This window comes from Schistocerca serialis, chromosome 1 (genome assembly GCF_023864345.2).
Source record: "Schistocerca serialis cubense isolate TAMUIC-IGC-003099 chromosome 1, iqSchSeri2.2, whole genome shotgun sequence".
Taxonomy (NCBI): domain Eukaryota; kingdom Metazoa; phylum Arthropoda; class Insecta; order Orthoptera; family Acrididae; genus Schistocerca; species Schistocerca serialis.
In genome coordinates this window covers 833,304,354-833,332,343 of record NC_064638.1, presented here as the reverse complement: position 1 = coordinate 833,332,343, position 27,990 = coordinate 833,304,354, and the positions used below count along the sequence as shown (strand labels likewise).

The 27,990-nt window shown below is 40.6% G+C and overlaps 1 protein-coding gene across 1 annotated transcript in view; it reads right to left on the bottom strand.

Annotated features, from left to right (window-relative positions):
* LOC126484850 (synaptic vesicle glycoprotein 2A-like) overlaps nt 1-27,605 on the bottom strand; it is a 116,375-nt gene extending 88,770 nt beyond the window's left edge. Inside the window, exons 1-2 of the mRNA XM_050108449.1 lie at nt 27,546-27,605; nt 23,046-23,117 (exon numbers count right to left, since the gene is read on the bottom strand). Coding sequence (XP_049964406.1) covers nt 23,046-23,117; nt 27,546-27,561 — 88 coding nt within the window. The 5' untranslated portion in view covers nt 27,562-27,605. The remainder of the gene's footprint in view (nt 1-23,045; nt 23,118-27,545) is intronic.
* Between the last annotated feature and the right edge of the window lie 385 nt (nt 27,606-27,990).

The window sequence follows — 27,990 nt, the reverse complement described above, 5'->3', positions numbered from 1 at the left end:
CAGACTGTGCACCATTTACGAAGGTCACTCCAAAAGAAATGCACACTATTTTTGTAAAAATACAGTTTTCATTCTGCAAGTGTGAAAGTTTTACGGCGTGTAGATTCATCCTTCCCGCTTGTTTTCAAACTTAGTTCTACCTGTTCCCGTGAGTGGCGCCATCACAGCATGTCTTCAAGATGGCTGCTACACTTGACGTTCGTCAGAAGCAGCGTGCTGTCATAGAATTCCTATGCTGTGAAAACGAAACAGCGGGAAACATCCACAAGAGGTTGAAAAAGGTGTATGGAGATACTGCTGTCGATCGCAGTACACTTAGTTGGTGGGCAAGCAGGTTACGTGATGAAAGCAGGCACGGCAATATTGAGGATTGTCCTCGCAGCGGCAGGCCTCGTACTGCACACACTCCAGACAATGTGCACAGAGTAGAATTAACGAATTGGTGAATGCTGACAGACTCATCACAGTGAACAAATTGGCACGCTACGATGGGATAGGGGAAGGAAGTGTTTGCAGAATACTGAAAGTGTTGGCGTTAAAAAAGGTTTGTGCCATGTGGGTTCCCAGGATGTTGAGAAGGCTCACAAAACTCGGATGGACAACACTGAAATACCTGCCTTACAGTCCTGACCTGTCTCCATGTGACTATCATCCCTTTGCGAAACTGAAAGACTCTAATCGTGGAACAAGGTTTGAAGATGATGACTTCCTTGCGTACGCTGCCAAACAGTGGCTCCAACAGGTTGGTCCTGAACTTTACCGTGCGGGTATACAGGCGCTGGTTCCAAGATGGCGTAAGGCAGTTGACAGGGATGAAAATTATGTGGAAAAATGAAAATATTGTTCCTAAAGGATGTATTTATACACTGTAAAACTTTCAAACATGTAGAATAAAAGATGGATTTAAAAAAAAGTGTGCATTTCTTTTGGAGTGACCCTCGTAGATTCTGTTACAGTATGCTGCTACTCCTACAATAGATGCATACTTACACATCATATGCAACCCGTATCTTTTTAGTAGACATCCTGCATCTTCTAAGTTTTCTGCCAATAAAACACAGTCTTTGATTCACCTTCGTGACAACATTATCTGTCCAACTTAAGTTGTTCGTATTTAAAGACTGCTAAGCTGGACACACAACTCCAATGCTCAAGAAAATAATTAGGAGTAATCCTATCGGTTACTCACCAGTATCACTGTCGATTCCCAGTAGGATTTTGGAATAAATACTGTGTTCGAACATCAGGAATTACCTCATAGAAAACGGTCTATTGACACGCAGTCAACACGGCTTCAGAAAATATCATTCAGGGAATCTGAAATGATTCCATATATTTAGATTTCCAGAAGGCTTTTGTCTTCGTTCCTCAGAAGCGACTTCTAATCAAATTGGGTGTCTGTGGAGTATCGTCTCAGGTGTGCGACTGGATTAGTGTCCTCCAGTCCATCGTACTAATAGACGGAAATCCATCGAGTAAAACAGAAGTAATATCTGGCGTTCCCCAAGGATGCGTTACAGACCCTCTGCTGTTGCTAATTTATATAAACGATTTAGGAGACCTGAGCAGTTCGCGTAGACTGTTAGCAGATGATGCTGTCGTTTACTGTCTATTAAAGTCATCAAAAGAAAAGGTATCTTTATGATGTGAAAAGCGGCAATTAGCTCTAACTTTTGAGATCATCCACGTGAGTAGAATACTACAATAAATTCGTTAAAAATCAGTTACACGAAAAACCTCACAAATCTGAAGGTTGTCAGTTCAACTAAATGCCTAGAGATTACAGTTACGAACAACTTAAGTTGGGCAGATAATTTTGTCAGGAAGGTGAACCAAAGACTGTGTTTTATTGGCAGGAAATTTACAAGATGCAGGAGGCCTACTAAAGAGATTGTCCACCTTACTCTTGTTCGTTCTTTGCTACAGTGCTGTGCTGTAACGGACCCTCACCAAATAGGATAGATGGAGGACATCGAAAAAGTTCAAACAAGGGCAGCTCGTTTTGTATTATGGCGAAATAGGGGAGACTGTGTCACGGACATGTTTCGCGAGTTGGGGAGGCAGTTATCAAAATTATTACGTTTTTGATTCCTACGAGGTCTCTTCATGAAATTTCGATCACTAACGTCTCCTCTGAATGCCACAATATTTTGTTGGCGTCGATCTACGTAAGGAAAAATAATCATCCTATTACAAAATAAGAGAAATCGGAGCTCGAGCCGAAAAAGTGAAGTGCTTATTTTTCCCCTGCGCTCTTCGATAGTGGAACGGTAGAAGAATAGCTTGAAAGTGGTTCGATGAACCCTCTGCGAGTTCACTGCTTTAACCACTGCACCGCCTCACTCTATGTGAGACCGTCACCCATTACACTAGGACATTATGTCATTGTAATGAAGGAGAAACATTCACGTGTTTGAGAGGGAATTCGCACATCGTTCCTTTCGAATGCGAGTTCACTGCTTTAACCACTGCACCGCCTCACTCTATGTGAGACCGTCACCCATTACACTAGGACGTTATGTCATTGTAATGAAGGAGTAACATTCACATAGGAGGCTAGCGACAATTCTAGTAATTATGCGTCGATCTGCTGCTAACTGGCTAGGGCGTATAAAAAATCATGCAACAGGTGAAAAATGACTTTATTGATCACAACGTGACGCGTTTTGGAATTATTTCCGTCTTCTGAGATCCAGGCGCAAAGGTGGCACAAGGACAACAACGTTACCAGACGTATTCGCAACAAGAGATGACATACTACAGTAGTCTGTAGTTCTGAAACGCATCACGTTGCGATCTATGAAGTCATTCTTCACCTACTGCATGACTTTTTAAGCGACCTAGCCAGCTTAAGGCAGATCTACGCAAGATAATATCTGTCTTAGACTGCTGCTCAAAGGACGCCATTGATTGAGAAGGACAGGACGATCGGTCGGTCCCGACTGACCCATCACGGCCAGAACGCGGATTATTGCTCAGGTCTTTTTAGTTTGCTATGCAGAAAATTCTCACGTAGTATTAACTAATAACCGATTTATTGCTGTCCATTAAAACTGCAACGCCAGGAAGGAAAGCAAATAACTAAAATCAACTTATTTTGTGTTTACAATATAGCGGGAAGAATACATGATCGAATTTGTATGTGATTTGTGGGTTTACAGGGTGAAAAGTTTGGTACACAGAGCTGTCACCTCTGTCAGAACCTCTCCCTTCTACAGCCTAATAAATCAGTGTCTCTAACCCTGTTGGGTATCGAGTAAGACTGAGGTTCGATGACAGATACAGGTACGCAATGCCATGTTGCCTCAGATACGTAACAGTTCATCAAGGACAGTGACTGACATGACCAGATGTTTTCTGTGGTTGAGAGATTTTAGAACATGCTGTCTAATAAAAGAGTGGAACACGGAGACCACGGGAAACATGTGGGCTTGAGTTGTCTTGTTGAGAGATAACGTCATGGAGGCCTAGAACGATGCTTTCTAATTGACCTATACATCGTACATGCCGCGGAACATCCCTTCAGAAGGCAGACCGAAGGAAAAACATTATTGAAGTACTCCCGGCGGATCGACTATTCCATCATTTTTCGGCATGCATCCTGGATATGTTTAATTGTGTTCAGATATTTCGTCTGACAACCGTTCTGCCACTCTCAGGGTAAGTCGCTTGCAAGTCTTTAAATTGCTTTACACACTGTGCAGTAAACGTGCATGTCTCAGAGATAACACTGTTGGTATCAAGAGCCTCAGTCATAGGTATAGGACAAACAATAAACAACACACACTGTAAAAGAATATTGCATTGAACACCGGCGATACACTCCCCCTTCTACAGCCTAATAAATCAGCGGTGACTGAACATCGTACTTCCACTGGCCATTCCATGGATTACAGTAAAGTTAAAACACTGGCCACAGCCCGTCCTCCTGGGATTCAGAGGTCAAGGAAGCTGTGAAAATACAATTTGCTTACAACTTGCTCAGCTGCGCTCTCAAAGGAAATATTCTGTGTTCATGCCATTCCTAATTAGCAACAACACCCTTCGTAAGCACAGTGAATTTGGTGGAATATTACTATGGGAGCAAACTGCTGAGGTCATCAGTCCCTAGGTTTACACACTACTTAATCTAACTTAAACTAACTTACGCTAAGGACAACACACACACCCATGCGGGAGGACTCGAACCTCCGACGGGGGGAGCCATACGAACCGTGGCAAGGCGCCGAGACCGCGCGGCTACCCCGCGTGGCCACTGTGAATTAATTGATTCTGCGCTTGCTTTGTTGTATTTTTAAACGCCTCTATGGCTGACGCTGTTGTTACCGACAGTGATATCTCTGACGCATGCGCGTTTACTTCACAGTGTGTAAAGTGATTCAAAAACTTCCAAGTGACTCACCTTCAGAATGGCTGAAAGGTTGTCAGCCGAAATACTGGAACATGAATTAAAAACAATCCGAATTCACGCCCGAAATAGATGGAATGTTCGTCGCCATGTCAGCAGATTAGCTGTATTGATAAGGCTGGTAGGTAGAAGTCGGCACTGACAAAAATGACAATATGTATAAGATCAGTAAGGTCCCCCGCCCACGATACACTATATAAAAGTTTACTTATGCCTGGGTGACGTGATTAAGTACTACTATGACCAAACGTTTTATAAATCATACGAATTAGTGTAAGTCCACATCTGATATGGCTTTAGAAATGTCTGAGTTTATACGTGGTACAACATTTATTGTTTTATTGGGGTATTTTGTTAAAAATCTGTTGAGCGTTTGAAGATTAAGTCCTTTGTTAGTTTATATACGCCTAGGTGTATATAAAGTCTTTTGGATATTATACTGAATTCACACGAACTCTTAGAATAATCTTCTCATAATAGCAACAAAAATGTTTATCTGTAAAGAACAGTCTCTGTACATGCTGATTTGGTATTCACTGTATTAAATAAATTGATTTACTCACTAATTGGGAGCTAATCATTATACGCCTATGTTAATATGTTTGGGCAATGGAACAATAGTAATAAAAACCTATACAGTACTGAAATGAATCGTAATTGTACTTGTCCTCTGTAAAGTGTTACCTTTTAAAGATTCTTTAAGTATATGCCAATTTTGATTTTCGGGTAGTCAAAATTATCTCATTCGATAATATTCTCACAATTAAGATATATGTGAAACTGATTAGACCTGACAATCATTGCACCAAACGTGCCTGCTGAAAATTTGTATGTAACCTCACAAAATAGATCTTACGTTTTTTCTTCCTGTTCTATTTAACTGTTTTAATTTTGTACTCATTTTTTTTAATGAGACACCAGTTATAGTTCTGGCTATTTTCTTGCATGTGTGTGCCATAGTTTTCTGGCCTTTGTAATTTTTCAGATCGCCTTCTGACTTCAGGGTTTTCAATAAGATTATTTTAATGAGATTTGTTTCAAGCATTTCTTGATGCACAATGATGAAGTGTAACAGGTTTTCGAACACACCTGTGTAAATATTATTCACAATAGTGTTCATGAACAAAATTTACGCCATGATATGTGTAAATAAATATTTGAATTCTTAGAATTCCTTAAGCCTGTGTTTAATTTTTTATTTTATGTTGTGTAGTACTGGTCACTGTTATCTGAGCTGTAATTACGGTTGTTTTCATGGCTTTGCTCAGCGGCCATTCAAACCCAATTAATTTGAAATTGCTAGAGCTCGTGAAAAGCTATTGGCTCTGAGTCATGTAGTTCACTGTCAATTTCGAATTGTCACTAAAGGCCGGAAGCAATCTGTAGTGACAGGATTTTGAACGCCCTTGCAGTTGAAATAAAATTAATGTTACTATTTACCCTTGTTTAGGTAAGGCATTTAACATTCAGGTCTCTGAAACTTCCTGTTTTATTCTTTGCGTTCAGAACTTAATCTCTTAACGCTTTAAGTTGACTTCTGCGCAGTTTGAGTAAATTCGCATTTCAGCAACATTTCCTATAATTAACATTTGTTTAAAATAGCATTCCTTGCTCATTTTAATTGTACAGGATGATTCACGAAGATATGCAAATATTTTAACATGTTACTCTACAAGTAAGACTAAAGAAAAAAGTTCATATAAACATAGGTCCACAAATGTTTAGTTACGGAGTTACGGCTAATAAAAGATTTTGCCTGAAATTTAGCAACTTCGCTAATGTGAAGAGATCGCAAAACTGAACCATGTTAAAGTGGAGCACGATTTTCATTTATTTTGTTGTTATTGATCTGGTGAATCTAATAAAACATGTCCCAGACGTGTATTTGCAGTAGTTTTCCAGAACGTCCAGAGAAATAAAGACGTAATTTCGTTTAATTTTTAATTTTTTAACTACTTGGCCCAATTTGTTTTTTTAATTCCATACAATTGCACGAAGTTTTCAGCAGAAGTTGTAGAGAATTAAATGTTGGAAAAATGATGTTAATAACGTTAACTGAAACTGTATGAATATGTCAGATAATCTGCTTTTATTATTCCAAAGCACACGTGAATTCATGTTAAACCGAAAAACAGCAGACCTCGGTGTTAAGGAAGTTGTACAATGCACATATAGTACAATTTCACAATACATTCACAATAAATGTTCAAAAATGTCTCCACCGAGTTCAGTGCATTTAGCTGCACGTGTATGAACAGATTTTGTTGCTCGTTTCAGTTTCACAGGGTTATTCTTAATTTCGTCTATTGCATTCATTATGCAACCAAGTAATGTCTCACGTGTATTGACTTTGTCCTCATAAACTGTGTCTTTCATCCATTCCCATACACAAAAATCCACTGGTGTTAAATTGGACGATCTGGGTGACCACAGACGTGTTGCACCGCGACCAATCCACTTCTGGGGAAAATGTTTATTTAAATGTGTAGTTACGGCGTTGGTGAAATGTGGAGGTGCGCCGTCATGTTGAAAATACATTTGCAACCGCGTAGCAAGTGGAATATCTTCGAGCAAGTGGGATATTTCTTCTTGAAGGAATTGTAGACGTCCTGGGAAAATGAATGGTTCAATAAAGCGTGTGTTGATTATACCACACCACACATTAATGCTAAATCGCTGCTGAAAATTCCGTGGCACTGTTGCATGTGCGTTTGTTTCACGTACTCGCTATGTAAATTGTTTATACCATCTCGAGTAAACTGTGTCTCATCAGTAAATAAAATGTATTTGTGTAACTACCGATTAGTATTTAACCAGTTGCTCAACTCCAAGCGAAAGGCAAAATCTCCCGGATGTAAAAGATACACTTTTTGTTTATGGTAAGGATACAGATTATTGTACTCCAGTGTACGCCATACTGTACCTTAGACTGTGAAATGCCTAATCGTTGAGAGATACGTCGTGAACTGGTACCCGGGCTACGATGAACAGCATCCATAATATCCTCTTCACGTATCGAGGGCTCATACTGATCATGAACGCTAATTAGAGAACCTGCCTCCCGTAACATTCTAAATACTCCGCTAGTGGTTCGTGCTTTCGGAATCCTCGGAGTTGGATAACGCACGCGATATTCGTTAACTGCAGCCGTAGCATTACCATCGCATTTGTCATAAATAAACACATCGGCGGATCCCCCTGTCGTAAATTTGAAAGGCATCCCTGTTTCATAAATAATCCACAAACTACAGCAGTTCAAATGGCTCTGAGCACTATGGGACTCAACTGCTGTGGTCATAAGTCCCCTAGAACTTAGAACTACTTAAACCTAACTAACCTAAGGACATCACACACATCCATGCCCGAGGCAGGATTAGAACCTGCGACCGTAGCAAACTACAGCAGTTACTATGTGGTTTCACTTAAATACACTGTTGTTTTATATTCTTTCACTGAACAATACAGAAGACTTAGACAAATTTACTTGTATAGTAATCTTTGCTTCTCTGGATGTTCTGAGAAACTACTGCAGGTACACGTCTGGAACATGTTTTATTAGATTCACAAGACCAATAACAGATAAATGGAAATCGTGCTTTACTTTAATCTCTTACAGCTTTGCGGTGGTTTGATATTAGCGAAGTTGCTAAATTTCAGGCAAAAGCTCTTATTAGCCGTAACTTCGTAACTAAACATTTACGTACCTATGTTGACATGAACTTTTTTCTGTAGTTTTACTTCTAGAATAACATCTTAAAATATTTGCATATCTTCGTGAATCACTCTGTATAACAGACCTTCATTTCATTAAGAGCATTCGATTGATCAGTTCTTGTCTTTTCTTTAATTTGCTTGCATGTTCGCAAAATTGTTTTGTTATTATGGATACACTTGGATTAAAACCTTTATAAGCATATCACTTTCTGCACACTCTCGGGAAATAGTGATTGTTGATTAAGTTACACTGCCTTCTGGTTTCTTTGACAGCCTTCTCCGAATTATGTTATCCAGTTTTGAATTTCCTTCAGTTAATTTAAAAATTTTATTTATTATTTTATTGATTAAAAATTTTTGTGACTGAGTGTAAACAGTTATCAATAAAATCTTGTGTGATATTCCCGGCAAATAAATTTGTCCCTGGCAGTTTCCACTCAATCTCCCCCTTATCACCGTACGCGCCTCAGTACTGGTTGTGAGCCTTAAATACGCTGTTACAGATCATGTGTTCCACACACACCAGAATAAATTTCGTGTAAAACTTAAACTCCTAACTGAAGTCTTCTGTATGCCATTAACACAAGCTCAGGGGGCAAAGAATTAGTTACCTCCTTAAACGACAGCACTGGTCGCTTTGGAGCACTGCAGATCATGTAAACCCGCACCACTGACATACCTGATGCCATGAAGTGGGTCGCCGCGGAGACGAATGGCAGAAAGGAGCTATCGTGTTTGGATGGGCCCGTCACAGTGAAGTTCCCCAATTTGTTGGGGTGTCAAAGCAGACAGTCCGATGTGTCTACATGGAATGGTGCCCCACTCACCTCTATGTAACACAGCTTAAGATCAGTAATTGTAAAAAGATCCTAAATAACAGGTACAGGAGACGAATATTATCCCTTGCCAGTTCCGATCGGCTTCTGACCCAAGAAGAATTGCTGCTGTCTGTGAAGGCAGGTCAATATAAAACCGTTTTCGATATTACATTGCGAAGAGAAATGAATGTAATGGATATTTGGAGTCGGATACTTTGCAGAAGGCGTTTGGCCATAGCGTCACATAAATCTATATGTCACCACTGTGCCAAACAGGTCAGAAACTGGTCATTAGCTAACTGGAAGTATGCAGTATTATATGAAGAGTCGCGATTTTGTCTCTTCTCAAGAGATAAAGGGCGCTGAGCGCACCGGTGGCCCTAAGAGTCGATTAATCCTCAGTGGGTGGAGGATGGAGTTCAGGTCGAAGGTGATTCACGGAAGTTTTGCCGGTGTTTTACATGTCATGACTTGCGTCTTGTCATTCAGATTGCCATGAACATTAGCCAAGATGTATGTTTCAATATTCTTGGTGGGAAACTGTTACTCTTTGTGGAACGTCTTCATGAAGAGTATGTCACCGACAATCCCGTCCTCCAACAACACACCAACCGCGTTAACAGGGTTGATCTCATACTTTCCAGATCTGACGAAGACTCAAGCACCTTACAGCAACTCGAGTGGCTCGCTAAATCGCCCGATGGTAATTCCAAAGAAAATATCTTGGACTGTTTGGACCAGCAGGTGAAACGTAGCAACCAAAGTCTCCTTAATTTGATGGCTCTGCGGGATTTAATCGTCGATGAATGGCCCTAGTTGGATGTGACACGCCTGCAGAAATCTACAGAAATCTATAGTCTCTTTTTCTTGCTAAGTATAGCCCATTGCATAGACTAGATGTGGTGATACGCGGTATTAGCTTCACGCCTCCCGCGGATATGCTTATAGTGTGTTTTCTCCGCCTCCACAGATGAGTGTATAGCAAGGTTGATGGCCATATGGCTGTGTAGGAGGTATTATCCGCTCAGGGATTGTGTGTTGTGTTGTCGCCATCATCATTTCATCATCACCGATGCGAAGGTCGCCGAACTGGCGTCGATTAAAAGGACTTGCAATAGGCGACCAAAAAAGCCTTTACAGGGTGTCCTGATCAATAACGCCATAGCATCCTTTCGTTGTGTGCTTTTTTGATAGTCTACCAAAAGTACTGAGGAGCTCGCAGAATGGCCAGTGGTTGTCAAATATCAGCTTTATGTATATGTAAGTCTCCGATGTTCGTCCATTGTAATGCACCAGAAAGTGCGATCAAATGTAGTCTTAAATCGTGAACATTTCGAGACGTATGTGGTGTCTCCACCCTTATTTGTCATGATGGGCTTAATTCTGCTAGGGACACTTTCAATGCGGTGTCTGAACAGGTCTGACAAGAACCCGCAAATGTGAAAAAAAAGAAATAAAAAACCCAAGGGGAAACTGAGCTATTAGGATTTTTTTGTACTGACGATTAAATAGTTCAGTTTAAGTGTCTATGATTAATTTATTCACACCATTAACCCAGTGTTTCAGCTACTTTATTAGTGTCTCTTTTCTTATCTTGCCAATACTGCATCCACTGAGAAACTTCTCCACCAAGGGCTTGTTGGTGAAAACAAGGAAATAACTGAGGAGAGAAAAGATCCGAGAAATTAGTGATCTCTGCGTGCTTCCAAAAACAAATGAATTCTACTTCACAGTTGTTATGACTCTACATCAAGTTGAACTATTTTTTCTGGATTTGTGTTCCATTAGAACTACTGACAGCCTTGGGAGAGCGAGTCCTGACAAAACTCTACAATCTGATGAGCAAGATGTATGAGACAGGCGAAATACCCTCAGACTTCAAGAAGAATATAATAATTCCAATCCCAAAGAAAACAGATGTTGACAGATGTGAAAATTAACGAACTAACAGTTTATTAAGCCACGGCTACAAAATACTAATGCGAATTCTTTACAGACGAATGGAAAAACCGGTAGAAGCCGACCTCGGGGAAGATCAGTTTGGTTTCTGTAGAAATATTGGAACATGTGAGGCAATACTAACCCTACGACTTATCTTTGGAGATAGATTAAGGAAAGGTAAACCTACGTTTCTAGCATTTGTAGACTTAGAGAAAGCTTTTGACATTGTTGACTGGAATACTCTCTTTCAAATTCTGGAGGTGGAAGCGGTAAAATACAGGGAGCGAAGGGTTATTTACAATTTGTACAGAAACCAGATGGCAACTATAAGAGTCGAGGGACATGAAAGGGAAGCAGTGGTTGGGAAGGGAGCGAGACAGGGCTGTAGCCCCTCCCCGATGCTATTCAATCTGTATATTGAGCTAGCAGTAAAGGAAACAAAAGAAAAATTCGGAGTGGGTATTAAAATCCATGGAGAAGAAATAAAAACTTTGAGGTTCGCCGATGACATTGTAATTCTGTCAGAGACAGCAAAGGACTTGGAAGAGCAGTTGAATGGAATGGATAGCGTCTTAAAAGGAGGATATAAGATGGACATCAACAAAAGCAAAACGAGGATAACGGAATTTAGTCGAATTAAGTCGGGTGATGCTGAGGGAATTAGATTAGGAAATGAGACACTTAAAGTAGTAAAGGCGTTTTGCTATTTGGGGAGCAAAATAACTGATGATGGTCGAAGTATAGAGGATATAATATGTAGACTGGCAATGGCAAGGAAAGCGTTTCTGAAGAAGAGAAATTTGTTAACATCGAGTACAGATTTAAGTGTCAGAAACTCGTTTTTGAAAGTATTTGTATGGGTGTAGCCATGTATGGAAGTGAAACATGGACGATAAATACTTTGGACAAGAAGAGAATAGAAGCTTTTGAAATGTGGTGCTACAGAAGACTGCTGAAGATTAGATGGGTAGATCACATAACTAATGAGGAGGTATTGAATAGAATTGGGGAGAAGAGTAGTTTGTCTCACAACTCGACTAGATGAAGGGATCGGTTGGTAGGACATGTTCTGAGACATCAAGGGTTCACCAATTTAGTATTGGAGGCAGCGTGGAGGGTAAAAATCGTAGAGGGAGACCAAGAGATGAATACCCTAAGCAGATTCAGAAGGATGTAGGTTGCAGTAGGTACGGGGAGATGTAGAAGCTTGCACAGGATAGAACAGCATGGAGAGCTGCATCAAACTAGTCTCACGCCTAAAGACAACAACAACAACAACATATTCGTTAGCGTCTTTTCGATGGTTTGTTTGTGTATTTGCTAAGTGTAGTTATTGGTTTCATCAACTGATGACCTTGACCTGTATTTGTCTGTTTCTCTTCCCGTTGCAGCTGCTTGGTACTTTTAAATTATTTTCACTTAGTTGTGGTAGGCCTTTATTATAGAGCTTTAAGCAGCTAGCGCAGTTACCAAGAGTAATTATTTGATTGGTCTTGACCTGTGAGTCTTTGTCAGCCGTTTGTATTATAACTGTTAAATAAATTATTTTGGTTTTGGCTTGGAAAACGCTTGTTATTGAATTTCAAGCTGTTTGTGCAGCTACAAAGAATAATTGTTTGATGATCTTAACCTATAATCCTTTGTCAGACATATTGCAGTTACTATAAACGTTACATTATTCTGGCTTCTGGCTTCGCAATTATCAGTGGACCTTAAGCCGTTTGCTCGGCGACTTACTGTTATCAATTGATCTTCTTGAATAATCAGTTAATATTTAAGTGTGTATTTTCTAATTGTAAAAGATTTAATTTTTTGCGTTAACATCCGACTTTTCTATAACACTTTATTTTGTGGCCCCAGTACCTTTCCATTCCCCACCCAGCTCCCTATCGTTTCAGGCAACATCAAAAGTGAGGAAACAATTTCTCAAGAAGCCATTATAGTGTAGTAAGCCCTTCAAACCACCACCTGTATCTGTGCCACAGTGCACTGTCATCTATCATCAGAGCGATGAGCTGTATTAAGCTTTATAATCCTCAAATTTATCCTTCGTCTTTCCCAAACTTTTAAAAAATTATATAAAAATAAGTGTTTGTATCAGTTGTCATCATCTCATTCTTCAGTTCATACCGTAAGCCTGCAGCCTGTTCTGTCTTCACTGTTCTGTTCCTCGGTCATCCTACATGTCTCTCTCCTATTGGTTTATAATTGTTTATTTGTTTAACTAATCTGTCCTCCACAACTCTGTTGATAAGTCGTTTCTATTTTATGCTCTAAATGTATTAACTGTCTTGGTTTTATAATCCGCCATTAACAACAATGTTACCAATGTATGTAACCATTTAAACTGTATTCGGCTTAAAATATAGCTGCCAGTGAATTTTTCGCCTTAAAAAGGTTTTTCACATTTTGTTGCGGGATTGAGGGGTGGCTTAAAAAAAGCCCTTTAAGGTGCAAAACTTGGAGCTTATGCTTCGGATTTAACAACCAACTAGTTTACTAGGGATAGTTATGATAGTAGTGAAATGATACAAACGAAATAGCGCGAATAGAATTTAGGCCAATTAGAGCTTCTGCAAGAAATCAGTCCGGATCATTTTCTAAAAACCTTAGAAAATATGATGAAATGCTTACGTTTTTAGGATTCTTGGCCAGTATAGATAACTATCAGTTTGTTATATTCAGGAAGTTCTCCCAAGTAGCTCTACGGCTTCAACTGAGTTTCTGGCCGAAATGCATAGTTTTTAAAAAGTCAAAGACTTTTATTTAACCCTTCTAGGCAAACAAGTAAACTTAATTGCTGACTACAAAAAAATCTTACTTGTAAGACATAGTATTCTGTATAATGTTTATGTGCTCAATTGAGTATGTCTGTATCTCAACAAGTAAAAGGCTTTTTAGCAGACGGGGGGGTTGGAATAGGAGAGACATTTATAGAAGTAGTTATCCAAAGGTTTGAATGAAGCTTTTAATTAAAGTTTTACAAATGACCACCAGTGCCACAAGCGTAATTCTGGACAGGTCAAAACTGAATATTCTCAATTGTCGCAAGATGTTGGTACTTTTACAATTTGTAGATTATATAAATGTAGGGAACGGGTTTCTCAGTTTATCTAACATTAAAAATTAAATTCCGCCTCAGACTTGAAGCAGAATGTGCGTGCGGTCTCAACTTTTATCCGTAAAATTCCATATAAGTATATTTGGAAAAACCGGAACCACTAGCGCTCAGCTCACTCGAATTTAAATTGAGAGTTCCTTTTTGATTGTGATTTTAAATTTAAATTACTTCATGGGCTTTTGGGTTAGTTTTTAAATTGCTTTTTGAAGCAAATAAATTGGTTACATTTGTTGCAAGTAAACCATTTTCATAATGTTGGATTAAAAACATAAAAACTATAAAAATGGACATCGAAAAGATTAAGAAACGCTGTGTCAAATTACTGCCACAATTTGCTCTGAAGTCTGATAAACTTCCTAAGTTTTTCGTCTGTGTACAGTGCATATCTCCGTGTGTACATTGTCGTGCGCTTCATATATCTCTCTGTTGACGCGCTAACAGCTGCAACTCTTTACGTAAGGTCCCGCCCGTATTCCCATCATTTAAGTTTCTAGCATTATCTGTAAATGGTAACAGTGTTTTTTCTGTAGCTGTAAATTTATGTTTATTATGTAATGCAGTAATAATATGTGACTTCGCTGTTTGAAAAGCTGACACCCTGACTTCCACGTACGTAAGGAGTTCACTTATTTAATGAGTCCTTTGGTAAGAAAGAAAGCAATATAAAAGACAGAAAGACATTTTCGAAGAAGTATCCTGTCGCATAGAGTAAGCAAACTTGCAGAATGTCAAATTTACGATCCTGAAAAATAAACCTCTTGTTTCACAAAACAGTTCTGCATAAAAATGTTGTGTATCTGTAAGACTGATCGTATTATAACACAAAAAGGTAGGAAAATTACACGCTGTTAAAAATTAGCTCATGATCGACAGTTACGACAGAACTAATGGGGTGAGATCCACACCGCAGGCACGGCACTCGTTTAGGCATTCCCACAAGACCTGGAGCCGCAGCAAGCAACGTGGTTGCCAAATCTGCACCCCACCACTGCAACGCTTCCTGCTTATTCTACGCTTCAGTTTCAGGCAACATGTTGTTCTGTGTGAGGGTTCGTTGCAGAAGGTGATTTTGTTTGTGTTCGTTTTTATGTTTGCGAAAATTATTATTTTGTTTGTTGTTACTGTAATTTGTTGTGTTATATTGAACAATAACGGAAGCAAGTTTGTCGGAAGTTACGAATGGAAAAATTCGATGTTCTCTCGGACACGGGATTGCCGTAACAAGAGAGTCAAGAGAAACAATTTGCGTGTTACGTACTAGCTGCTCTCCGTTAACAAGATAATCGATTCTTTGAATATAAACAAAACCGTTGTTGTGAAAATTGGCAAGGAGATGATCGAGAAAGAAGAGGAAGCTGGGAAACATCCAAGCTTTGAACTCTATTCCTTTCCTGAGGATTCAATAGCCGCGTTTATGGTTATTACTGTGGAAAGGGACGTGTAACACTCAACACGTTTAAGGCAACATTTTCAAGGCAGTCCCACATCTTATTCACAGTTTTACACAAAGTGGAATTTCATTATAGTGGTCATAGTTGTTGATGGAGGAGGAGGATATACTATAGCTGCATGCTGATGACAATTTCTATGGTACATCCGTGTAGTGAATATCGGCTAAGTGGTGTGGCTTGATGAAACTTGGGATAGTACTGCCCACACTCATAAACAGAGCTTTACAGGCTGTACAACTAAAGAATCAACGGTAATGCAAGCAGACATCTCGCACAGTTTTATCACAAACAGTCTCTTGCATTTAAGTCAAAGAAGAAAGAAGATTATCATGAAGAAGTGAATCGTAGTAATTTACCCGGTGGTTTGCAGACTCAGGAAACCAAATTTGGGAAACTTGTCGACAATTGTTTTTGGTATTTTCCTTATCATTTTCTTATTCTTGGTAACACGCTGACCATAGCAATCCTATAGGAGTGAGTGATTTATTGGCTTCAGTCTTGCAACTTACGAGTGATAATCTTATTATAATGGAATTGATGCAGCTCTCCACGAACCACATTTCACCAGGTACGAAGTCGATGGACTGGAAACACCATATGGGCATACAATAATTATACTACCTCCTTAACACTGACATGTCAGCACAATAAGTATTGATGTGGGCCCAAACTAATGATTATGTTGCCAGAAATAATAATAAATTTACCCGGTCTGCAGCTGAGACACAAAAGAAGCTGTAGGATCGCAAACCTTGAAGACGGAAAGAAAATTGTTAATCATACATAGACTATCATGGAAAGAGCATGGCAGGGTGAGACTGTCTTAGAAAAGTCAGTGGAGATAATGACTATTTCATTAAATAACGACAGAGGCGCTTCAAGCGTCAGTCTACTGACAACAGTCACGTCAGTAGATTTCATCCATTGTCATCATAGATATGAAGCACCAACAACTTCTGCTGAAAGATTAGATTAGAGCGACGATATCCAAATGATAAATAGCTAGTATTTTCTCATAACTCCCTGAACCACGGTCGTTGCCAGCATAGGTAATCTAACTACACACTACCCACGTGCAACTTAGCGCCTTTACAATGTGATTGTCGTACCCTCCCGCGTCAAACCAGTAAGTACATGTGTAGTAGACTTGGCCACTGTTTCTATGTTTCGATACAGTGTATCGATGCGTGGAACTGTTTCAGTGTTTCGGAACGGCTACGGTTCACTGTTTCGAAACAGTGGTGTTTCATTCCGCTCCTGTCTCGGATAACTGGACCAGATTCTATCTCGAGCCAGACACAGAAACTGTATCGTTGTTTCAAAATAAGGCTGTTTCAGTCCACCTGTGCTTGGAACGGATTACTTGTATCGAAACAGAGACGTTTCATTCCCCTCTGTGTCGGACGAGATTCGGGCTCGGCACAGGTACTGAAACACATTTAACATACCACTTCATGAAACACTTTCAAGAGTGTCGAAATCTTTTTGACAAGCAATAGCATGAAGCTTAAGATATCCGAAAATAAAGCTTCGTTTCTAGCTGACTGTCATATCCTGAAATGGAGTAACATCTGCTTTATAAACACTAACCAAACAATAAAACAACGCATACTATTCACATTCAAAATAATAAATATGCGAAAATCATTCAGTTAAATTACACTTTTTGATACCATACGCTTCTCTGTTGATGTACAGTAATCATATTAAGAAACGTATGTAAGCCTACAACATTTTGAATAAAAAAAGGCGTAGAGTGACAGTTATTAGACATATACATAAATTTGATGTAGGTATAATTGCAAGCAATCTGTTTGACATATCACTGATAGTGTAATGGTGAACGGGAAGGACTAGAAAGCATGGTGAATTTATAGTAACGGTTCGAAACACCTTGAAAGACAAAGTTTTTTTCTGTTATATTTTGTTATTTATTCGAATTATTTGGCGTTATTTGTGAGTCTATAGTCACTGTGCCTATTATTCTTAATGATTCCATTTGTCTGCATGGAAATTAGCAGGATGGGTATATTACCCATACTAACTGAATGTGGGAATCCCAGTAACATATCTGTTGTTTCTGCAGTTTGCTCCCACCTCCAGTTCCGTTCGTGGTGGCTCTTCTGTCTTCAGCTATGGCTGTCCTCAGCCAATGGAAAAGTATAAAAATCACACGACACGAAAGCAGCACATTTGCTGCAGGGAATACGAAACTGCCAAGACGCCTAAGTGATAGTTTCATACTTTCTGCAACATGATTAGCGCTTTCGCACCTCATTTGTGTTTATACGGACATTCAAGATGATAAAATGTGTAGGTTTATTATATTACAAAACACCAACTGTTTCACTGTTTCGAAACAGCGTATCGAAACATTACATTGTACTGTTTCATTTGTTTCGAAACAGTTACGTGTTTCAGTTTGCCCATCTCTAATGTGTAGTGCTAACACTGTCTCACAAACACACGGCTGTCCACCCCCACACCCTTCAGCTGCCCGAGTGCTCGGAGTCGATGGGTGGAGCTAGATTCCTCCGCTCTCCCCCCCCCCCCCTCCCCCCCCCCCCGGTCTCCCTCCTTGAGAATTCGATCCCGACTTTGCAAAAATAAACGTACACCAAAAGAATTATATTTTCGTAAGTGCTGACATTTTAATAACAAGGCCATTATCAGCAGCTAACAGCAAAAAAATTTCTTCTCAAGTATTCACTCAATTTCACAAAACACACGTACCACAGTTTGCAAGACAATTGCTGCAGTACTGAGGCGCCGTTCTTTTGGCCTATTTAAGACAAGTTTTCTCACTGTAAGTAATATGAATAAATCTTTTTTTCATACGCTGGTAAAAAGTAGAAAGTCTTTTGACCAGAAAACGTAAGAACAGGTTAAGTACGAACCTAGTGATCTGTTCTCTTACCAAAATCAAACGGGTGACTGCTTGGTACTCGATTCACGAGCAGATCTTTTTTTCTTTTTTGTCACATTTAACTGAAATTTTCATGCGTTAGGTGCTCAGTTCCAATTTGGATTAGATAAAAATATGATTTATTCCTAAAATTTCGTTCGAACATTACGTTCACCAATTTTCAATAACATAACAAGAAAGTTTCCTGTTTGTGTAAAATTAGACTACGTTATCACAAAATGCGTTTTCGTAAACTTTCTATACATTACCTTAAAATTGTTGCAATAAATAGAATTAAAATGACAACATTGTGCAGTTCTTCCAAGAAACACTCATGTCACTACCATCTTTGTACAGAATGAGTAAAATAAAACTGGAGAGGAAAAGCCTACATACATCGTATTCCCCGGTATAGATAATGTAAGCTGGGTTGCCTTTCTTAAGGTCCATGAAATATTGGGGGGGGGGGGGGGAGGGGGGGTACTGGGGAAGTTAGTTCCGATCGATCGCGAAAAGGAAACCACCGTGAAAATCAATGCTGTTTTATTTGCGATAGTTAGCTATACCTTACAGCTACTTCTCTACATAGCTGCCGCTCTGACATACACGTTTATCGTAGCGCTGTACCAACTTTCCAATAACCTCCTCATGGAAGGCAGCCGTCTGTGCTTTCCGCCGATTCTCTAAACATCTTCTGCACCTCGTTGTCTGTGCCAAAATGCTATCTTCACAGCCAGCGCTTCATGTGAGCGTTTCCCATCGGAAACTGCATGGCATCAGGCGAAATCTCTCAGCAGGCCCTCATATTTGGCCTGGAGCCACTATTTTCTAGGCATCTTTACGTGTTCACTGTGCGTTCGGAATTGGAAAGAGCGACCTGCCGCGATCGACAGGTATACTACAGACAACACCCAACACATCTGTGCAAAACTGCATCGCATTTTCACAGTGGTTTCCCTTTCACAAGCGATCGGAACTTACTTTCCGAAAATCCCTCTAATCATCCGGCCATTTTACTGTGCCCACACTGTACCCTGAATAATTTTCGAGACTGAGAGAGTGCATGACGTTTAAGATTACGCCTGTGTTCTGTGCAGGACATGGCGACTCTCCTCCATACCTCCAAGTGCTCCTGCCGAAACTTAAAAAACGAGGAATAATACTACATTATGTGGATATCTTAATGTGCTTAGATAATGTCCTAATTAAACTATTTTAGTGTTAGAGGTTTGTTCGTTCATTAATTGTATCGAGAGAATGGGAATGAAGACTTGCTCAGATTTCAGTATCTTCCAAAACATCGAGCATTCCACCTTTCTCTACACTACACTACATGTGTATAAGACAGTTCGTTCATGACTAACCTACTGCAGCTGATGCTGGTTGTCAGTCAAATGCATCGTCAGAGCTGACCTGGAATTGGCCATGTATTTATGTTCTTTAAATCCGCACAGGTCCTCTTTCTTTTTAACGTTGTGATGGTTTCGTCTACTTTCTACTGTTAGTTCCCGCTTTCCCACTTTAAACAATTCACCAATCTGTTGTCTGTTTCGTACAGCGTCTGCGCTTGGGTTGTGCGCGGCTTCAGTATTCACGGCTAGTATTTACTATTACACAGTTTTCCTGTTTGTATTCCCGCTCGCGCAGCACGGGGGGGGGGGGGGGGGGATTTTTTAGGTCCCTTTTCCCCTTTGACACGGAACCCTCGGTTCCTTGACAACATTTGAGTGAGGAAGGCTTCAAATGCTTGAGTGATTTTATTTGTAGGTAACGTCCTGTTCTCTCTTGTAATTTGTTTAATTTAGAAATTTTAGCACCGTAGTTCCTTTATCTGACATTTCAGATTTGTGATCCCCTCCCATTCGCGTGTAACAGAATATTTTTTATTACTGTTTACACCAGATGTTGGAACTTTAACCGTTCCGAAACCCATCTGCGGTTTCCCCATTTTTTTAAATGGACTTGTACAGCATCGGCTGCTCCGTAAGAAGAACTAGTAATGTCTTATGTTTCTCTTCAAGGCACTTACATAAATTATGAGAGTCGAAAGTTGCGAGAAAATGTTTATTATTCCAACACAATGCTCAAGTATACCAAGTGAGAGTCAGCTATGCTGTTCACCTCAAATACTTCCGGAATCGTTTAAGATATCGTATTGCTGACACCTGAGTTTCTCCCGGCTCGTACAATGTTCGAATAACTTACGTGAATGCAGTCGTGTGACGTCGTCCGACAACCGCCGATATTTCGACAGGAGCGCACCCTGCCATTTTCAAGGTATGGCAGGGTGTGCCCTTGTCGAAATATCGGCGGTGTGGATGACATAACCCGGCTACATTCCCGTAAGTTATTTGAGTATCGTATTGCTGTTCCCACCCAAATGAGTCATAAGAAAGCCCTCATTAAACTATGTATTATTTCTTGTCATAGCTATGGTGACTGCAGAGATATCGGTAACAACTTCCCTTTTTCAAACGTAACTCCAGTAATTTCAACTGCTAGTATCGTTGAACTGAAAGAGACAAATTCACCGCATTTAACTCTACGAAATCAAATAAGTAGTTTCTGAGAAAATACGCTATTTAGAACCTGGGAGTTATCTGTTTTAAATACTAAATGGTTGCTGTTTAACGGATAAGTTTGTGATTTCACATCAAAATGGAGAAGTACATCTCGTCAGGTAAGGAATAAACAGTGTTGCACTTCCAAGATACCGGTACGAAAGGAGTACAGAGGAAGGTAGCTTTATATTATGATTCTATAATTTACGTGTATCGAGCGCTGGCTACGTTGAAAAAAAAATTTTACAAATTAAATGAAATTATTTCACTTCTTGAAGGCAACAGCAGAGCAAACGCAAAGTGAATAGTTGAGTGGTACTGGGCAAATGATCCTGGCAAACGATGTTCAACAAGAATGACAGCTCAGCCGATGTCCAACTAATTCTTTCTGAAAGACATTGGAATATTGTGCAGAAGGTAAAGGGCAAGCTAAGTACGAGCATAGTGAACAAAAAAGATATCCTCACAGCTATTGTCGTACTGCACATATTAGTTCCAGAGAAATGCCGAGTGCCTCTGAAATACATCAGTCCAGTGTTGACATCTTGTGCACAGACAGCTTCTATGCGTCATTTCACGTGCGGGTTAACCAGCACGGTTTCACTCTGCTCTGAATAGGTTATTTCCGCGAAGAAATCTCTCTACTAATGAAGAAACGTATACAGATCATGGAAAACTGAACGTAAGAAATATGCATTATCATAGGGACTACATAACTGTAATTCCTTCTTCGTTGAAGAAACCTTTTCGACTAACAGACAAACACAGTTTTTCACCGAAAAGCTACCGACCCTCTTTGAAGTACCACAAAAACACGAACATGTATGTGGTACCAGCACGGTGAGTGCACGGCTCACTACTCATGTGTGGCCAGGGATGCGCTCACCCAGCCAGCTCTTTCCCAATAGCTAGGTACAACGTCAGAGCGTGCCCTACACGTTTTCCTTATGGGACGCCAACGCCTTTCCTCTTGGATTAGCTCGAAAGTTAAGTCTATGCGCAAGTTCCAAAAACCAAAGAAGATTGAAACATCTCATTGTTACAGTGTGTGCTACGATATCGAAGGAATCTCTACAGCCTTTCCAAAAGTACTGGCACCGACGGCTGAAAATTCGTATTCCTGCAGGCGATGAACTTATCGCATACTTGATGACACTAATGGAATTTAATTACCATGCATATGATCACATTCCTTTGCGATTTCCTTTTTGTTGCCGCTGCTGAAGTGATGTAAGTGTATATCTCGAAATTAATTATTTTACAACCGAAGTTATTATTTAACATTCTTTATATCTCAGTTTCGTCTTTTAAAAAATCCCTTCAGTTTACACATTCATATATATCTCTTGCCTCTGTCAGAAACAAGAGCGCTTTGCCTTAATTATCAGGTGAATCGTAAGTCCATTGGCGTCCGTTTGATACGTCGTTCAGACCACATGCAGAGCCTCGCCAATTGTGATTAGTGTCAGTCGAACACAACAGATCCCTATCGAAGATGAACTTCGGGATACTACAGAAATCGATTTGATGTTAAATGACAGATAAATCCTAACTTCTAATATTATAATTTCCCCTAAACTACTTATCAGATTTCGTAGACTGAAACGCAATTGAATTTGTCTGTTTGTATCTGCAATAATTGCAGCAGAAATTGCTGTAGCTACATTTCAGAAAGTGAAGATATCTATATCTTTATTTGAATCTTTGAGATGTATTTTGAAACTTAGAGACTAATAGATTTTTCAGAAGTAACTGCCTACTACAGAAAAAGTATTTTACTAACAGTCCTTTTTCTGTTAGAGTAAGATCGATACAACATGGAGCCTTTGTATGTTGTGCGCCTGTGTTCAGTGGCCCGTGGACAGAGTCTGCGACATAAGGAGATGCACAGTAAACAATCAGTGTCAACGTGAATTGTCTCCAATAAGCGGGCCTGGCGTCCCAGAAGTGGACGCGCGTAACGCAGGCCACAAATAGCCCGTCGTTCGATTTGTCGCTTTCCAGCAGAGGACAATCCATCAAGCTCATAGATCCATTTTTCAAGACAATTCACTTCCTGCCCACGAGTGGAAGAAACAAAATATGCACTTCTTGTAGATATTTACGCAAAACACAGCGTTACTCACCTGTTAAAGAAACTGCTTCCTCGAAAGCCACGGGCTTCTCCGTTGAGGCATTGTTATGGTTGTTGTGGGTGACTGAAAAACGTAAAGGCAGAAGTTAACACACACTAAAAAGTTTATCTTCAAATATGCTGAGACATGCAAACGCCGGCATATGAATGTTATCGCTGATGCGACGGTTTGAATAACTAAACGTTTGTACGTGCTTTATTAGATATTTTACGTAAAACACTCTATTACAATTAAATTAACTTATGTACTTAGATATACTTGTATACAAAGTATATGATGCAGTATTTTCGCTCGTCACAACAGAGACAGGTTACTGAATAGACTGTTTCCTCCTTTTCATTTTTAATTTTTTTTTAATCAAAGGCAAACCAGACACGAAGTTTCATCTCGGAAGGCAATTATCCTCAGAGTCACACAACTGATACCTCAGACACGGATTATAATTTGGCGATGGCATAATACGTGAGCAGGTCAGAAAGACAACAGTAAATTTTGGGAATTCCAGGACACAGTTTTACATTTCCAGTAATGTGATGGTAGCCCTCGCAATACTTTGTCGACAGCAAGGCTGTGAGGTCGAGATTACCATCTGGATAGAAGAAGGATGAGCAAAGTACCTATAGTTACATTATTGTAGGATAACCCCAGCAGTCTCCCATGGCTATTTAAAAGCCCTCCACAATACAATTTCCCTGTTTACTATTCCAACATTCATATGAGGTCCGACTATCTGATGTTTGGTAATGAAGAAGTGCTTGCTCGTATGTGGCCGGATAAAATTCTGGCCCCGAAACGAATTTTAACAACTAGTCTTTGGCTGGTGAGGAGAGAAGCAGTGGTGGAGAAGCTTTTCTGATCAGTAGACCATACATTAATGTCTTGGGTTAATTCTAGAACATATCTGTGGTGCCTTTCGGAATAAGAGCGTGTGACACAGCTGGAGATCCGACGGCAAGATGGAGACGTTACACTCGCTGGGTCCCTAAACGCTTTCCAATGGACTACGCTGTGCTGACACCGTTGCGTTAATTCCGCAATTAAGAGGAAGAGCCTTATCGCATTCGTCCACGTGATATTGGGAGACATTTGACACATCGTAACTATCTCCATAAGGATCTAGCGCAGACAGGTATGAGGAATTCCCTTCATGTCTCCGACACTCTACGTATCACGTTCCGAGCGACGTGCTGAAGCCGCCTTCTTCTTCTCAACGCGAACTATGGGGCGGTCGTTCATACTTCCTGCCTTCTTTATGCCAGTCTGCTGAAACCCTGACATCTCCTGACAGCTTTAATTTCATCCATGAACTCCTGTCTAGGTCAACATCTCCGCTTCCGTCCTTCCATCATTGCTGCAATAGGAATAGTGAACTGCGATGAAAGGCAAAGTACATGGATAACCACGTTGTTCCTTTTAGCGCTGACAGTTTTGAGTACGCTCCTTGTCTCTCCCTCTCTTCTCAGAATTTCTTCGTTTAAGTGTCATCTCGGCAGACTGCAGATTTTTTTCCGCCTTCCACCGCCTCCAAGTTTCTGCCCCGTACAACTATCCGCTCCAAATGAGGTTACTGAAGAACAGTTTTCTGACAGTCAAGGAGATATTGTTATTCTCCTTGGGCTATTCGAAAATCCACTTTTATAGAATTTCCGAAGGTAGTCACATGTATCAACTTTTCGTCTTCAAGGTGCGCTGCGTTCTGTTTTTGTCTCTTATGCACTTCATGAATTTCGTTTCGCTAATGTTCATCTTCATCTCGCGCTCTATGAAAACTTGATTCATCTGGTAAAATGCCTTCTGTTGCCACTCTTCATTCCTGCCCAAAGAGGCAACATCGTGAAAATAAATAAATGTATTTCGCAAGTTTAAAATGATTGAAAGACAAACTCCTATTCACACAAATATTTATTTATTCATGTCAGAAGTACCAAACAAACCTGTAGTGAATATATGAGACACGGACAAATCAATCAATTGACAATATATAAATGAAGTTACAGCCGAAGGATATAAAGTGCTACTCAGGTCACAAAGGGAGATAATCAAATCTTTAAACTATATACACTATTTATGCAAGCCGTGACCAGTATTTGGCTACACTAATAGCATTGTTTTAGCCAGTGCCATTTACAGCCCTTTTCACGAATCAGAACAAAGGAGGAACATCATAAGATAACTGAAAGTTTGTCCGTCCGCAAACTGACACAGTTAGTCGCCATACTGCACGACGCCCCATTTCTTGAGGTTGTTCCTAAACATCGAACTGCCTCTGCCACACAATAAGTGATAAGTTGTCGGGCCTGCTAGTCAGCCGCTAAAAAGCGTGCGCCGCACCTGGAATGTTCGCGGTATCGAACTGAGGTCAGACTACCGGTGTTTCAGGTCTGCCATTAACCTAGAATTCACCTCTCAAACTGTAGGTCCCATTCCCCTGTCGGGTAACCTGGGTAACTTACGGACACGCAAGTAGCCGAAGCGGCACCCAACTGAAAGACATACAGCAATCACTTGAGCCACACGAAATAATCATCAGCTGTGGTTGCTGCATTTCCTCAAATGCTGAGTGATTCATGCAGAAGTCCTACCACCGCACAGACCCCAGTATGGAGGCTATAGTAATAAGCAGCGCTGGTGTAGAGAAACAACTTAAAGAGATGAAAGCAAATAAGTCGACAGGACCTGATGGAATCCCATTTCGGTTTTACGAAAATGTAGTACACAGCATTTGCCCCTTACACAGCTTGCTTTCATCTCGAATATCTCGCCCAAAGAAAGGCCCCAAGCGACTGGAAAAAAACTCAGGTGACTCCTGTATATAAGAAGACTAAAAGAACGGATCCGCAAAATTACTGACCATTATCCTCAACATCAATTTGCTACAGAATCCTTGAACATTTTCTCAGTTCGAATGTAATTAATTTCCTTGAGAGGGAAAAGTTTCTATCCACAAATCAACACGGTTTTTGAAAACATCGCTCGTGGGAAACTCAGTTTGGCCATTTCTCAGATGAGATCCTGCGAACCGTGGGATGACGGGTAACAGGCGGATGCCACAGTCCTAGATTTCCGTAAGACATTTGACATGGCGCCATACTGCCGACTGCCAACGAAGGTACAAGCATACGGAATAGGCTCCCAGTTATGTGAGTGACTCTAAGACTTCTTAAATAACAGAATCCAGTATGTTGTCGTCGACAGCGAGTGTTCATCAGAGACAAGGGCATCGTCAGGAGTGTCCTGCGTAAGTGTGACAGTTTCACTGTTATTTTCTGTACACACAAATGTTCCGGAGGATAGGGTAAGCAGTGTCTGTGGCAGTTTGCTGATGCTGCGGCGTGTGAGAAGGTGTCGTCGTTGAGTGACTGTAGGAGGATAAAAGATGACTTAGACATAATTTCTAGTTGGTGTGATGAATGGCAGCTAGTTCTAACTGCAGAAAAATGTGAGTTAATATAGATGAGTGGGAAATGTTCGAATACAATATTAGTCGTCTGTTGCTTGACATGTCGAGTAAATATCTAAGCCTAACGTTGCAAAAAATATGAAATGGAATGAGCGTGTAAGATCTGTGGTAGGGAAGGCGAATAGTCGACTTCGATTTTTTTGGGGAATTTTGGGAAAGTGTTGTCTACCTGTAAAGGAGCGCATATTGATCACTAGTGTAGCCTACTGTTAAGATCTATCGGAGTGTCTGGGATCCGCACCAGGTCGGATTAAAGGAAGGCATCGAAGCAATTCAGAAGCTGGCTGCTAGATTTGTTACCGGTTGGTTCGAAAAACACGTAAGTATTGCGGAAGTGCTACGGGGACTCAAATGGGAATCAATGAAGGAAAGGCGACGTTCTCTTTAAGGAACACTACTGAGAAAAACTAGAGAACTGGCATTTGAAGCTGACTGCAGAGCGATTTTACTGTCGCCAACGAACATTTAGCATAAGGACCAGAAAGATAATATTAAAGAGATTAGGGCTCGTACAGAGACGTATAGATAATCGTTTTTACCACGCTCTATCTGCAAGTGGAACAGCAAAGGAATCGACTAGTAATGGAGCAGGATACCCTCCGTCACGCACCTTACAGTGGCTTAAGGAGTGTGTATGTAGATGTAGATGTGGCGAAGATCTTTCTTTCCGCATATCATTTGCGACTTGAAAAGAAAAAGGAAGAGCATGCGGAGGTATGTTGGTCTGTACTGGTACACTTTGCACCTTCCATTACACGCAGCATGGTGGTTAGCAGCATGCACAGATGTAAGCCATGGATTGCTGTGTTGAACATGTAGGTTGAAACAGGTCACCGACTCATTGCGAAGACAGACTTTGGTTTGGAGTTTCGGTCCTACAAATCATTACGAGGATTCAGTGAATATAACTTTGTGTCAGTCACTAGAAATGCTTAATTGGATTGGAAGGCTTAACCAGACCTGTTTGCTGTGTGAAGTATTTGTATAGGCTAAGCGGAGCGAGCAGCTGCTACTAGCGAGGAGTGGCTTACCTGCAGCGGCGGTCATGGTGGCGTCGGCGGCGGCGTCTTCCGACTGAGAGTCGTGCGGCGCTGCGGCGCAGGGCAATAGCGGCTTCCCGCGACCCCGGCACGTGAGCAGCTGCGTCACGAGTCACGCCTCCGCGGCGCCCAGCCCGCCACGGCGAAACATTTTACCCCCTCCTCTCGCTCATTGCCCTCTCTGCTTAAGCCACTGTGCGTACTCTCGAGTTCTAGTCAAGGTCGTGAAATTACTTGCCAAAAAGAGTGACTCTACGTTCGTGCATTCTATATTTACTGCTTCCCATGTAGTCCATAAGCCCGTTATGTTGCGAGGCGGAGAGTATCACGGGTTCCCGGGTTCGATTCCCAGCGGGGTCAGGGATTTTCTCTGCCTCGTGATGACTGGGTATTGTGTGATGTCCTTAGGTTAGTTAGGTTTAAGTAGTTCTAAGTT